Here is a 12,871-nt window from a genome sequence, read left to right on the forward strand (position 1 = left end):
CACCACCATGCCTGGTTTAGTATCTTGCTTTCTTTCTATAAAATGGGTAGATGTAACTGATCTTCCTCATTGGGTGGATAGGGTGGAGGCTGTCAGATTATAGGTAAGAATATGGAAAAAAATAGAAAATTATATACATGGAAGATATAATTCCTATGATTTTAAAAAAAATGTACCTCTTACTGAATCATTTGAACAGCTTAAGTAATTTTAACTGGCTTTGGCCAGTTGTCATGATGGTTTCCTAAGATTTCCATCTGTATGAATTTCTAGTTGGGCATAAGATGTGGCTTAGTGGTTAGAGTGCCCACCTAAACATTCCCAAGCCCTTAAGTTCAATCCTCAGTGCTGAAAAAAAAAATGAATGAATGAATGAATGAATGAGGGCTTAGGGTATAGTATAGTTGAGTGTAGAGCTTTGCCCAGCATGTGGCAGGCTCTCAGTTTGATCTCCCGTACTTCAGAAAAGAGAACAAACACAAAAAAAGAATGCCTAATGAAGGAAAATCTGTAAATATGGGAATTTGTGCAATATGCTTTAAAATACAGTAGTCTTCAGACCATTTAAAATGAGATCTGTTGCTAAATGTGGCAGTGCACGCTTGTAATCCGAGCATTTGGGAGGCTGAGACAGGAAGATCATGGTTCATGGACAGTCTCAGCTACTTAGTGAGGCCCTTTGCAATTCAGTGAGACTTTGTTTCAAAATAAAGAATAAAATACAGGGCTTGGGGTGTAGCTTGGAGGTAGAATGCCCCTGGGTTCCATCCTTAGTACCACCAAAAAAAAAAAAAAAAAAAAAAAAAAATCTGTTTAAAATCAACTTTGAGATTGCATCTGTTATGCAAAGCTATACCATATCAACCTGTAAAATCTGAGAAATGATTAGTGAGAAAAGATATAGTTTAAAAAAATTTGATTGAGTCTCTTTTTCATGACATTCCACAGTTACTACTAATAATAACTAAATCATACATGGGTTTTAGAAATGTACTTATAAATCTTCACTGAGTGTGACGGGAGGCTGCGACAGGAGGATCGCAGGTTCAAAGCCAGCCATGGCAACCTTCAAGGCTCTCAGCAACCTAGTGAGACCCTGTTTACAAATAAAAAAATAAAATTGGGCTAGGGGCATACCTTGGAGGTAGAATGCCTCTATGTTTAAACTCCAGTACAAAAAAAAAAAAAAAAAAGGAAAAAATTAACTTCCTAGGCTTTAATCTAGGCTTTAATATAAAATGAGATAACACTATTATCTCCATTAGATAATAATGTTGCACAGATAAGAATAATATTGTCGCTGATATATCTAAACAAACCTTTAATTTGTAAAGTGATATATGCTATCATAAAATGTTATTATCATTGTTTTGACTAAGTCTTATGTCATTAAAATACTATAAAGTGCTGCCTAGTGACAGACTGAACATGTGACAGGCAGCCAGGCCCTGGAACCGAGGTGTGTAGCAGGCTCTGCTCTCTAGGTGTGTATAAGTACCTTCACTCCATTATGTTCTCATGACAAAAATCACCCTATGATGCATTTCGACACTTGACCCTGTGTTGAGTTAGCACTCTTCTAGAAAGTGGTTGTGGTGAGACCCTGTTTCCAAATAAAGAATAAAAAATAAAGAACTGGGGGTGTAGCTCGGAGGTAGATGCCCCTGGGTTCGATCCTCAAAACTGAAAAAAACAAAGAAAAGTAGTGGAAGTTTTTGAAGTGGGAAGCTCTAATTGTCGGCATCTTCTTCGTTGTAATTTTGAATGTTGTAGGGTGCAGAAGGACAGGAGAAAGAAAAGGACGAACTCACTGGACAACTAAAAGTGACTGAAGAGGTCGAAACGCTCATTGGAGAAGTGCCAATCTGGGAGGCAGAAACCAAATCCGTTCTGGATCTTCTGAGTTCTCAAGATGCTGTGGATGACGCCACGAGACAGTCTTTGCAGGTGCGAGGGTAAAAGTAGGAAGACAGTGTTTTCACGTGTGGACTTATGCTTCAAGATAAATAAATAATGGCCTACAGTTTTAATTTTATTTATTGGGAACTTAAAAATGGCATGGGGTTTTTAAGTTTCCAGTAAAGATTTTTAGATCATCTGCTCTGATTTTGCTTGAAATACCTTATGAATAATTCTTAATTCTTGGACTAACTCTCCCAGCCAGAGAGTGGGTGTTAAAATATTCTATTGTAGCCAGGTATGGTGGTGCATGCCTACCATCTCAGTACTTGGGAGACTGGTACAGGAGGATCCCAAGTTGGAGGTCACCTTCAGCAACTTAGCAAGGCACTGTAAATGTGCTTTGAATGTTCTCCCATGGAACAAGCCGCTGCTTCTCCTGATTTGGTGCTGGGAGATGTTACGGTTTGGACTCTGACTGTTACCGCCTAGGGGAACTGTCCTCAGGGACCTTTGTTAGGTCCCTGCGAATAATTTCCCCCCAAAACAAAAACTGCAGGTTCTTGTCCTGAGCTAAGGATAAATATGCAATAGCCCAGACTTTTGCTGAAGATTTAGTTTATTAAAAAGATAGAAACACAGAAGACAGTTACAGCCATAACATGAGGGGGTGCTTCTAGCGAAATCACCAAAATACAAAACATGAACAGACTTTTTATACACATGACATCCTCCATCTTGTTTCACGGAATTCTGAAGTAGTAAAAGTCCCTGTAAAGCTCCTCCTCTTACTCTTCCCGCTGAACTGAGTTTACGCCCATATTTCTCTTTTTCCAAAGGTCAACCCCCTCCTCCCATTCAAACTAGATTATCCAATTATTATGTAAATCTGCCTTTAGGATGAGGAAGTCCTAGCTCCCCTCTCTTCTTGACTTGCTAATTACTTTTATCTAAGTCAATTTAAGTTTCAATAGCTGTTTGCTTTCTGACTGAAACTGAAACCAAGTCTTTCCCCAGGTCTGCCCTTTTTACACAATGATTTTTGAAATATATTTATTAATAATCAGAGCTTTCTCAAATCTTCCCAGGCCATTCCCAGTACTGGTACAGGAGGGGCTGATGGTTTAGAACTCTGTTCTGTCCTGATTCCAGACCGTTGACTTATTGAACAGTCATGAGGTCAGGATGCGCCACGATCATTACCTTGTTCCCTTGGGAAGGAAGTTAGAATTGAAGGCTCCTAAGTTCTAGTTTGGTGATAAAACCTACAGAGGATATCAGAAGTTAGGATAAAATGAGGCATTCCTAGAATAAAAGAGCATTTACATAATTTTCTAAATCTGTATTTCTGAAAGGTGTTTATTTTAGCATTTTATGTTTTCATTGTTTAAGAAAGTGATAGCTTTTCTTGTTTTGAAAATACTACATATTTATGAAAACTAAACTTAAAGGAATAATTGATTTACCAAATGCTTTCTTGTTTTCTTGTTTTCTTTCTCTTTCCTTTTCTTTTTCTTTTTCTTTTCTTTTCTTTTCCTTTCCTTTCCTTTTTTTTTTTTTTTTTTTTGGGTAATAGTGGGACATGAACCCTGGGCCACTCTACTTCTGAGCTACATCCTTAGTTTTATTTTACTTTTTTATTTTTTGTTTTTTATTTTACTTTGGTATTGAGGACTGAACCCGGGGCAGTTCTACCTTTGAATACACACTGAGCCTTAGTTTGAAATATAGTCTTGCTAAGTTGCTGAGCCTGACTTCAAACCTACGAACGTCCTCTCTCAGCCTCCCAAGTAGTGGGAGTTCAGGCATGAGCCTCCATGTCCAGCTGTTTTTAATTTTTGGTGTTCCTGAGTTACCACGCACTGGCCTCAAACCTGTAATCCTCCCGTGTCAGCCTCTCAAGTACCTGGATGACAGTTGTGTGCCACCATGCCTGGCTCAACCAGTGCTTTTCTAGTTTTGTTTTTTATTGTTACTTGTTTAGTCCACTCAGAATTTTAGTTTTTTTTTTTTAAAGGTAGAAATTAAAGATTAAAACACCCTACTTTTAACCAGTCATGGTGGCACATGGAGAGGAGGACCCCAGGGTTCAAGGCCAGCCTCAGCTCCTTAGTGAGACCCTCAGCCTCTTAGTGAGACCCTATTTCAAAATTAAAAGAATAAAAAAAATAGGGCCGGGGTGTAGCTCAGAGGTAGAATATCCCTGGGTTCAATCCCTAGTACCCCTCCCCCCACACAAAAATTCCCAACTTTTTAAAATGTTATTTTAAGATTTTGAATTATATAAAATATTTTGAAACAGTAACAATAATTTCTTTTTGGTGGTGGTAGTAGAGATGGAACCCAGGGACATCTACTTCTGACCTACAATCCCCACCCTATTTTATTCTATATTTTGAAATAGGGTCTAAATTGTAGAGGGTCGCCCCTAGTTGCTGAGGCTGGCCTCACGCCTGAAATCCTCCTGTCTCAACCTCCTAAGAACTGGAGTTACAGGGATATGCCACCATACCTCACTACAAACGATCCTTCTTATAAACAATGAAAATACAATTATGCTGAAATGTACTCCTGTTAATAAAGGATCAAAATATTTGATCAAGATATATTCTAGCCAGGCGTGCTGGTTTATAATCCCAGCATTTGGGAGGCTGAGACAGGAGGATCCTGGTTTGTGGATAACCTCAGCTACTTAGTGAGGCCCTTTGCAATTCAGTGAGACCCTGTTTCAAAATAAAAAATAAAAAAATAGAGCTGGAAGTGTTGCTTGGATGTAGAATGCCCCCTGAGTTCCATCCCCAGTACTTGGGGGGGGGGCAGGGAAGAAAAGATATATTCTAAAGTAAGAAAAGGTAGTGAATGCCAAGGATAATGTGATCCTATCTGTATAGTTTTAAAAGGCAGAGTTGCATTTTCATACTTTATGCTTTTATATCCATAGAACAATATTCACATGGCTATGAACATAAGCAGTCTCTATCCTGATCCTGCGTCATGCCAGCTCCTGGTGTCGTGTCTGGCACATTGTGGGCATAAAATAACTGTCTCCTGAGTGAACATGGGAATGGATGATTCAAGGGGAGGACGGGGAAGAGGAAACTGTTCTGCATAACATTGTGCCTTCTGTATTTGTTTCACATTTTTCACATGATCTTTTTGTTACTTTTCAAATGAAAGCAAGAAAACTTGACTCTCATTTCATAAATTAGAATCACCACCATTCTGGTGTCATAAGATCAACATTTATATAGTTAATATTGGGTAATATTTCTTTTTTTGTGTATGTGGTACTGGGTGTGGAACCCAGAGGCATTCTACTTTTGAGCTATACTCCAGCCCTTTTTTTTTTTTTTTTTTTTTTTTTTTGTGTGTGTGTGTGGTACTGGGGTTGGAACCGAGGGGCATTCTACCTCCAAGTTACACCTTCACACCCCCAGCCCTATTTTTTAGTCCTTTTGTTTTAATGTTTGAAACAGGATCTCACTGTATTTGCAAAGGGCCTCACTAAGTAGTAGCTGAGGCTGTCTGTGAACCGCACCGCGATCCTCCCGTCTCTGCCTCCTGAATGCTGGGATTACAAGTGTGCGCCACCATGCTCAGCTTTGTTTTGTTTTTGAAATAGGGTCTTGCTAAGTTGCTGAGGGTTTTTCTAAGTTGTCTGAGGCAGGCCTTGAACTTGCAGTTTTCCTGTCTCAGACTTCCAAGTCCTGGAATTACAGGTATGTGCCACCTCACCTGGCTCCACGCTGTTACTTTTAAGGGTTTTTTTTTTCTTTTCAATTTGCAGGGAAGATTTTGATATTTATATAGTCATGTCTTTCTCATCTTATACCTAAACAGACTCCCTGCACCCAGATAGTAGATTGATTTTCATGGATTTGTTCTTTTTAAGCTTCCTATTTTATGTGTAAGTTTCTGATCTACCTGGCATTTATTTTTGGTATATTGCATAAAGCATAGTTTTAAAAAGATTCTTTTTTAACGTGGTGGTGCATGTCTGTAATGCCAAATACTTGGGAGACTAATGCAAGAAGACTAAGTCTGAGGTCAGCCTCTGCAACTTAGTGAGGCCTTGTCTCAAAAAATAAAAAAGAAGGCCGGGCGTGGTGGCAGACGCTTGTAATCCCCGCGCTTGGGAGGTGGAGACAGGAGGATTGTGCAGGTTTAAAGCCAGCCGCGCTGGTTTAAGGGACCCTGTTTCCAAATAAAAATAATATAAAAAATAGGTGTCTGGGAGCGTAGCCCGGAGGTAGAAGGGTTTCCAGGAACCCTAGTGCCACCAAACAAACAAACAAACAAACAAATAAATAAATAAATGGGCTGGGTATGTGACTTAATGGTAGAGCATCCCTGGACTCAATCCATAGTACCTGAAAAAATATATACATAAAAGGTTATTTCCCAGTAGCTATTTTCTCTAATAACATTTATTGAATTTCCTTCCCCACCACTTTGAGTTATCTTCATTTTAAGATTGGTTACCAATCTCTCAATTTATTTTCTTTACGTTGGCATTGTACTACTTATCTTCATTTATTGAAGTGTTTACTATAAGACGACTGATGTGTAAAAGGTTACGTTAGTCGGAATCTGCTTGGATCGAGATCGAGTTTCAAAATGCGTTTATAAAGTAATAATTTTCAGAATTCAAATTTGCCCCTGGTTTCCTGATGTCAAGGTTACTATGTAACGTGATCCGAATGTTTATCATGACCTCTCCTCAATTTGTTTTAACAGCATCTTATTGCCAAAGGCTCCATGTATGAAGAGCTCCTGGCCAGAACCAAAGATACTTTACAAATGGATGTTCACAAAATTTCAAGGCAGGAATCGCTGCAGCACATTCTCACAGCTGGGCTTCAGGCAAAGATTCAAGAAGCCGATGAGAAAATCCAGGTCTCTCTCTAATGTTCCTCACGTAGTCAGCTCATTCTTTGAAGCAAAGTGATTCAGAGGAATGGCCTTGAAACTTAAAAATGTTTTGTAAAACATTACTTTTGCTTTATGTTTTGTTTATAATTTAAAGCACATTTAAAAATAAAAACATGATAAATTAAATATTTCTGCACTTGGAAAAAAAATAATAAATTGCTACCCATGGAAAGTATTTGTTAACTTAGGAATTTACTAAGAAGTTGGGCTGTGATATTTTTCTTTTTTTTTTTACAGATCGGTTTGGTAAAGCTAGTTTCAGTGTTGAATAACTCAGTTGATGTTTCGTCTGAACTGGACATTAGGCGGAAGGCGGAGGAGGCACAGAAGGAACTGGAATCCTATGTTAAGAGAGCTGAGCAGTTACTTGGGCAGAGAAAGAGCCCCAGTGAACTCATTTCAAAATACAAGGTGGGAATCTTTTCAGCCATCTCTTTTAGGGCATTTGTCATTAACCACCTATCTCAATTGAAATTGAGATGTTTCCTTCACTGTAATTATATACAAAGTTACTATAACTGAAAAAAATTCCAGTATTATACATAGCAATATATAATAGTATATTATACATAATATATACCAGTATATGTTATTATACCTTGATTCCTTGAGGTTATTAAAAATAAACATTTAAGCCGGGCGTGGTGGCACATGCTTGTAATCCCTGCGCTTGGGAGGCGGAGACAGGAGGATTGCTCAGGTTCGAAGCCAGCCTTGCTGGCTTAAGAGACCCTGTTTCCAAATAAAATATAAAATAGATCTGGGAGTGTAGCCCAGAGGCAGAAGGGCTCTATCCCTAGTACCACCAAAAAAAAAAAAAAAAAAAAAAAAAAAAATTAAAAAAAAGGACCGGGGTGTAGCTCAGTAGTAGAAAGCCCCTGGTTGGTCCTTTCACTCTTCAGTACCACCAAAAAGAAAAATAAATTACTCATGGACACATACTGCCCGTTAAAGACCAAGTGATGTTTTGTGTGGAATATTTCCAGGTTTTTGTAGGCAATGGTGACATCTTAAAAGGTAAACCAAATGGAGACTCACTATCTTTAGCATGGTAGGAGGTGCTATGGGCATTTGAAGCAGTGGGAAAACAAGGTCTGTACCCTTGCACACATGGGGAGACAGAGGAATACACACTCTTTTATTCATTCATTTATTTAGTGTTGCACCCACTATTTATTTATTTATTTATCTTAATCCTGGGGATTGAACCCAGGGTTATTCTACCTCCAAGCTTTACTTGTATTATGAAACAGAGTCTTGCTAAGTTGCTGAGGGTCTTGATAAGTTTCTGAGATTGACCTCAAACCTATGATCCTCCTATAAGCCTCCCAAGTACTTGGATGACAGGCGTGTACCACCATGCCTGGCTGAACATGTTTATTGCATATTTCAAAAGAGCTCAGCATTTGGGGGGAGATGAAGGTGCAGCCAGGCATCACCCTAGCCCTACTCTTTCCACTCTTTTTAGCAAGGGTTTCTCCTGCAGGATTAGCACTGCTGCCCTCTCCTGGGCTTAACCTTATGTTGGCTTTCTGTATTGTTAACCACACCAAACCTGGTTCTTAGCCATTTCAACATTTCCCCCCTATGACCTCGGAAGCCCTCGCCTGCTTGATCTCATGCCTGTGTACTTTGCCAGCCACCCAGTGTCTTTTCCCCTCGCTTTTGCTTCCAGGTTCTTGAGAGTGATGGACTGATCCTAAGAGTTGATAGTTTTTGAATCATCATTAGCTGGACTTTCAGGAGGGCGGATATGGCCTACCCAGGAAAGAGAGAAGAAAATAGAAGTTTCTAGGCTCCTTCTCTACCAGAGAGAAGAGTTGGAAATGCCAGTTCCTGTACCTTTTTCCTTCCCCCGAACACCTGCCTTTTGGGACCTGAAGCCAGGAAGGGATTCTCCCTTTTTTGCCTCTGGTATTTAATAAAGTAGACATTTCTTAACAGAAGCAAGATCCCCACTATGCCAGGTCTGGCCCTGAGACCCCTGAGACTCTGGATGCTCAGGGAGTGAAATGAGGCTTCTGCTAGCATCTAGGGGTTAGGTTCAGAAATCCCAGGTCATAAGTCTAGCAGTAATCAAAGCAGCCTTGGAGAAGAGCTCAGGTACCTCTAGCATGCTCTTAGTGTCCTGAGTGAGTGAGTGAAGCCCCACCCGCTGAGCTGCCTTCTGCCCCAGAGCTCTCCCATCTTCTCTCTCCATAGGCTTCCTGCCCTCCTCACCTGTCTGTCATTTGCTAGTTGCCTAGGGCAGGTTTCTGCTCTCAGGTAAGGAGCAGATGCATTCCTGGCAAGGCTGTCCCCATCCCTGTCCTCATCCCTGCCCACATCCTTGCCCTCTGCCGCTTTTCCCATGTGGTTGGTCCTGGGCAAAACTAAACTGATGATGAGGCGGTGATCTTCGTGCAGCATGATGATGCGCATGCGCAGTACTAAATACCCGCCCCGTGAACCCTACTGTAGATTTTGTCCGTATTGCCCTGCTAATCTCTAATAAGTACTGATACATTCTTTATTTTGTATTGCTTATGAAGTAAGGTTTTCTGCTTGGTACGTAAAAAGTTTAGAGGAAAGAGTGCCATTGGCTTATTACTTTGTTTAATAAGCCTTTTAATTATTTATCAAAGCGGCAGACATCATTGTGAATAGCTGGAAGATCTCAAGTGTATTACTACATTTGAAGGATTTTTAATTCTTTTCAGAAGAATTCAAGAGGTGCAAAAGAGCCACCAGGGGTCGGGCGTGGTGGCACACGCTTGTAATCCCCGCGCTTGGGAGGCGGAGACAGGAGGATCGCGCAGATTCGAAGCCAGCCGCGCTGGCGTAAGAGACCCTGTTTCAAAAATATAAAATAGGTCTGGGAGCGTAGCCCGGAGGTAGAAGGGCTTCCAGGAACCCCAGTACCACCAAAAAAAAAAAAAAAAAAAAAAAGCCACCAGCCTCAATTTACAGAGATGTCTGTCTCCTGGAAGTCTTGAAACAGTCCTCAGAGAGCCCCGTCTACCTGTTCAAGACCCACCATAATTAGCTTCAGAATTTGGCAGTGTAATGAGGTTTTCATGCTCTTATTTGCATTTTTTTCTTCTCAGGAAGCACTGAAAATTTTTAATACTAATAGCCTGGACAAGTATCTGAAAGCTGTTGAAGAACTGAAGCCTAGCGTGCCCGAGGACGTACAGCTGTCTCTGGAGGAGGAAAGCAGAGAGGCCTGTGCCAGGTGGCAGGTAAGGACCGGCGTGTGCACCTGCACCTTGTGCGGTGGGGCCGATCCTGGCCCATCTGTCACTGGGTCATTCCTGGGGGACCTCTGTCTGTCTTCATGTTGCCTGTGGGCTGGCTCGTGCAGGTGCTGGCTCCAGGCTTTGCCTCAGCTGGCTTCTGCCTGGGAGGGGGAAGAGGGACATCTTGAGAGCCTGCAGAGTGTCCCCCCACCCCCGTAATTGTCTCTGGCAGCAGCTGTGTCTGTCCCAGCTCTGGATCCCAGGGATCCAGCTTGATGGTGGATCTCTCATCCCTGAGAGCACCTTTCTGCTGTTGCTCATGGATAGGTTGCCTTCCGGTCCCTGTTGGAATCTCTGTAATTTCATCTCTAGTGTACAGAGTTTGCTGCATTTAATACTCCCAGAATTACACACTTAGAGTGTTTTCTGGGCTCCTTTTGGATTCTGACTGAGAAGGCATATTGGCACATACTCACACACAGTTCCATAGTGAGCTGGGCAGAGGCTTTGGGGGCAGACAGACCTGGATTCAGAAGCTATGCATGGCCCTGGATAAGCGATTGACTTTTAGGAACTTCACTCCTACGGTGGGAACAACACAACCTAGTTGGCAGGAGTGTTGCCAGGATTTATTTTAAGGATCTACCACTGAGATTATATTCAGTGAATAGTCATTGATATTACAAACGTATGTGTGTACACCTAAGTTACACGGTTGGCTCTTCAAATCCATGGGTCCCACATCCATAAATTCAACCAACCTTGGATAGAAAATAATTTGAGAAAAAAATTTTTGTCAAGCTGGACATGGTGGCTCACACTTGTGATCCCAGCATTCGGGAGGCTGAGACAGGAGGATCGCGGTTCGCGGACAGCCTCAGCTACTTAGTGAGGCCTCTGCAATTCAGTGAGACCCTTTTTCAAAATAAAAAATAAAAAAACAAAATAGACCTGGGGATGTAGCTCGAAGGTAGAATGCTCCTGGGTTCCATCCTCAGTACCAAAAAAAAAAAAAAAAGTCCAGAGTTCTAGTTTCCTTCATGCCCAGGGTCCCCTGTTTTGAACATTTTATATTATTATAGTACTTAGTCACAGTATTGATACATTGTTAACTAAAGTTTCCACTTTATTCACATGCTCACAGTTTCTCCCTGGTGTTCTTTTTGCTGTTCCAGGATCCCATTCAGGATACACATTACATTTATTTGTGATGTCTCCTTAGGCTTAGATATGTGTTTTCCATATATTTTCTCTCAATCTGTAGCCTGCCTTTCATTCTCTTAATAGTGTCTTTCTAAGCTAAAACAAAGTTTTAGTTGTTAGGAACACAATATGTTCATGGGCCTGGCATGTTTTAAAGCGTTCTCCCGAAAGATGCATAGATGAATCTAAACATTGTTTAAGCTCTGTTCCTTTTCTTTGGTTATTATTTAATATGTTTGTTGTTATAAAAAATAGTTTCCACTGTATTCTGTTCCCAGAATTAATATGTTCCTTTATTTTTTTCTAGTCTCTCCATCATGAAGTTTCTTTGTATATTCAACAACTAAAAATAGATATTGAAAAAGGAAAGCTTAGTGAGAATATTTCAAAGCTTGAAAAGCAAGTAAATAAGGAAAAGAAACTTATTCGCAGAGGAAGGACCAAGGGTCTTATCAAGGAACACGAGGTAAAACAACCACTTTCCACTGAAATCTCCTCTGCATTGTGGTTTCTCTGAAGTCACTGTGTGGTCCTTAGCCTAGGAGTAGATCTGCTCTGGGAATCCCTGAGGATTGTCACTTACATGGCAGGAGCTCTAATCATAGCCTGGACTTCCTACTTTTTTTAGAAGTGAGGAAATTCAGCATTGAGTTAATATTTTATGGTTTCCCTGGCTACTTCTCAGTGTTCTCTGTCCTGAGATGGATCACAACTGTCTCAACTGTTGCTGAAGAGCCCACAAGGTTTTAGAAGGACTCTCTGTCCCCAGATGTGCAGCTTCTGTGGAAATGAGCAAATCAGGATCCTAAACCCCTAAGGCAACCTGGCGATCTCTTGCTGCTCTCCATCCTATTTGATATATTTTTCTTTTTTAACCCCTGTGGTGCTCCCAACATTAGTCTCTCTTACACAGATGAAGGGTGTCCTTTTTTGTGCTCTTCATGATTTTTCCCTTTTTTTAAATTGGTGTGTGTGTGTGTGTGTGTGTGTGTGTGTGTGTTTGCAGGCTGTGTGTGTGTTTGTGTGTGGGGTCTTACATTTTTGGTTAATTTTATGCTCCCTCTGGGCAATTTTATGCGCTTAGGGGCTATAACTGCCTTGATTGCAGTGATAGCACCTGTATCTTTGTGTGTGTGTGTGTGTCTGTGGTACTAGGGGTAGAACCCAGGGGCTTTTCTACCTCCGGGGTACACCCCCAGCCCCATTTTATATTTTATTTGGAAACAGGGTCTCACTAAGTTGCTGAGAGCCTCACTAAGTAGCTGAGGCTGGCTTCGAACCTGTGTGATCCTCCTGTATCAGCCTCCCTAGCGCTGGGATTACAAGCGTGCGCCACCACGCCTGGCCAATAGCACCCATTTCTTGATTTCCAGTGGACTTCTTTCCTCTGAGCTCCATACTGTATTTTATTATCCTTTTTTTGGAAGGGGTTAAAATGCTTTAGTGGGGAAATGTACAGAGTAGGGTCAGTCCTTGGAGACCTTAGGATGCTTCCTGTGTGTTGCGGGGCAGTTGCAGTCCCAGGGTCCCTGCTCAGAAGCATCTGACCAGTCTCTTCAGGGGTTTGTGACTCCTGGGGGGCTTCTAACCCTGCAGAGGAAGTGAGTGAGAGTCAGCAG

At 41.2% G+C, this 12,871-nt stretch overlaps 2 protein-coding genes across 2 annotated transcripts in view; both read left to right on the forward strand.

Annotated features, from left to right (window-relative positions):
• LOC308271035 (nesprin-2-like) overlaps positions 1 to 1,959 on the forward strand; it is a gene marked incomplete at both ends in the record, with an annotated part of 71,182 nt that extends 69,223 nt beyond the window's left edge. Inside the window, one exon of the mRNA XM_080707163.1 lies at positions 1,774 to 1,959. Within this exon, the coding sequence (XP_080563289.1) occupies positions 1,774 to 1,959 (186 nt within the window). The remainder of the gene's footprint in view (positions 1 to 1,773) is intronic.
• Positions 1,960 to 6,642: 4,683 nt separating this feature from the next.
• LOC308271520 (nesprin-2-like) overlaps positions 6,643 to 12,871 on the forward strand; it is a gene marked incomplete at its 3' end in the record, with an annotated part of 253,796 nt that continues 247,567 nt past the window's right edge. The window contains exons 1-4 of the mRNA XM_080707904.1: positions 6,643 to 6,795; positions 7,069 to 7,242; positions 9,918 to 10,052; positions 11,560 to 11,718. Coding sequence (XP_080564030.1) covers positions 6,658 to 6,795; positions 7,069 to 7,242; positions 9,918 to 10,052; positions 11,560 to 11,718 — 606 coding nt within the window. The 5' untranslated portion in view covers positions 6,643 to 6,657. The remainder of the gene's footprint in view (positions 6,796 to 7,068; positions 7,243 to 9,917; positions 10,053 to 11,559; positions 11,719 to 12,871) is intronic.

Source organism: Muscardinus avellanarius (assembly GCF_963383645.1).
Source record: "Muscardinus avellanarius genome assembly, chromosome: 12".
Classification (NCBI taxonomy): Eukaryota; Metazoa; Chordata; class Mammalia; order Rodentia; family Gliridae; genus Muscardinus; species Muscardinus avellanarius.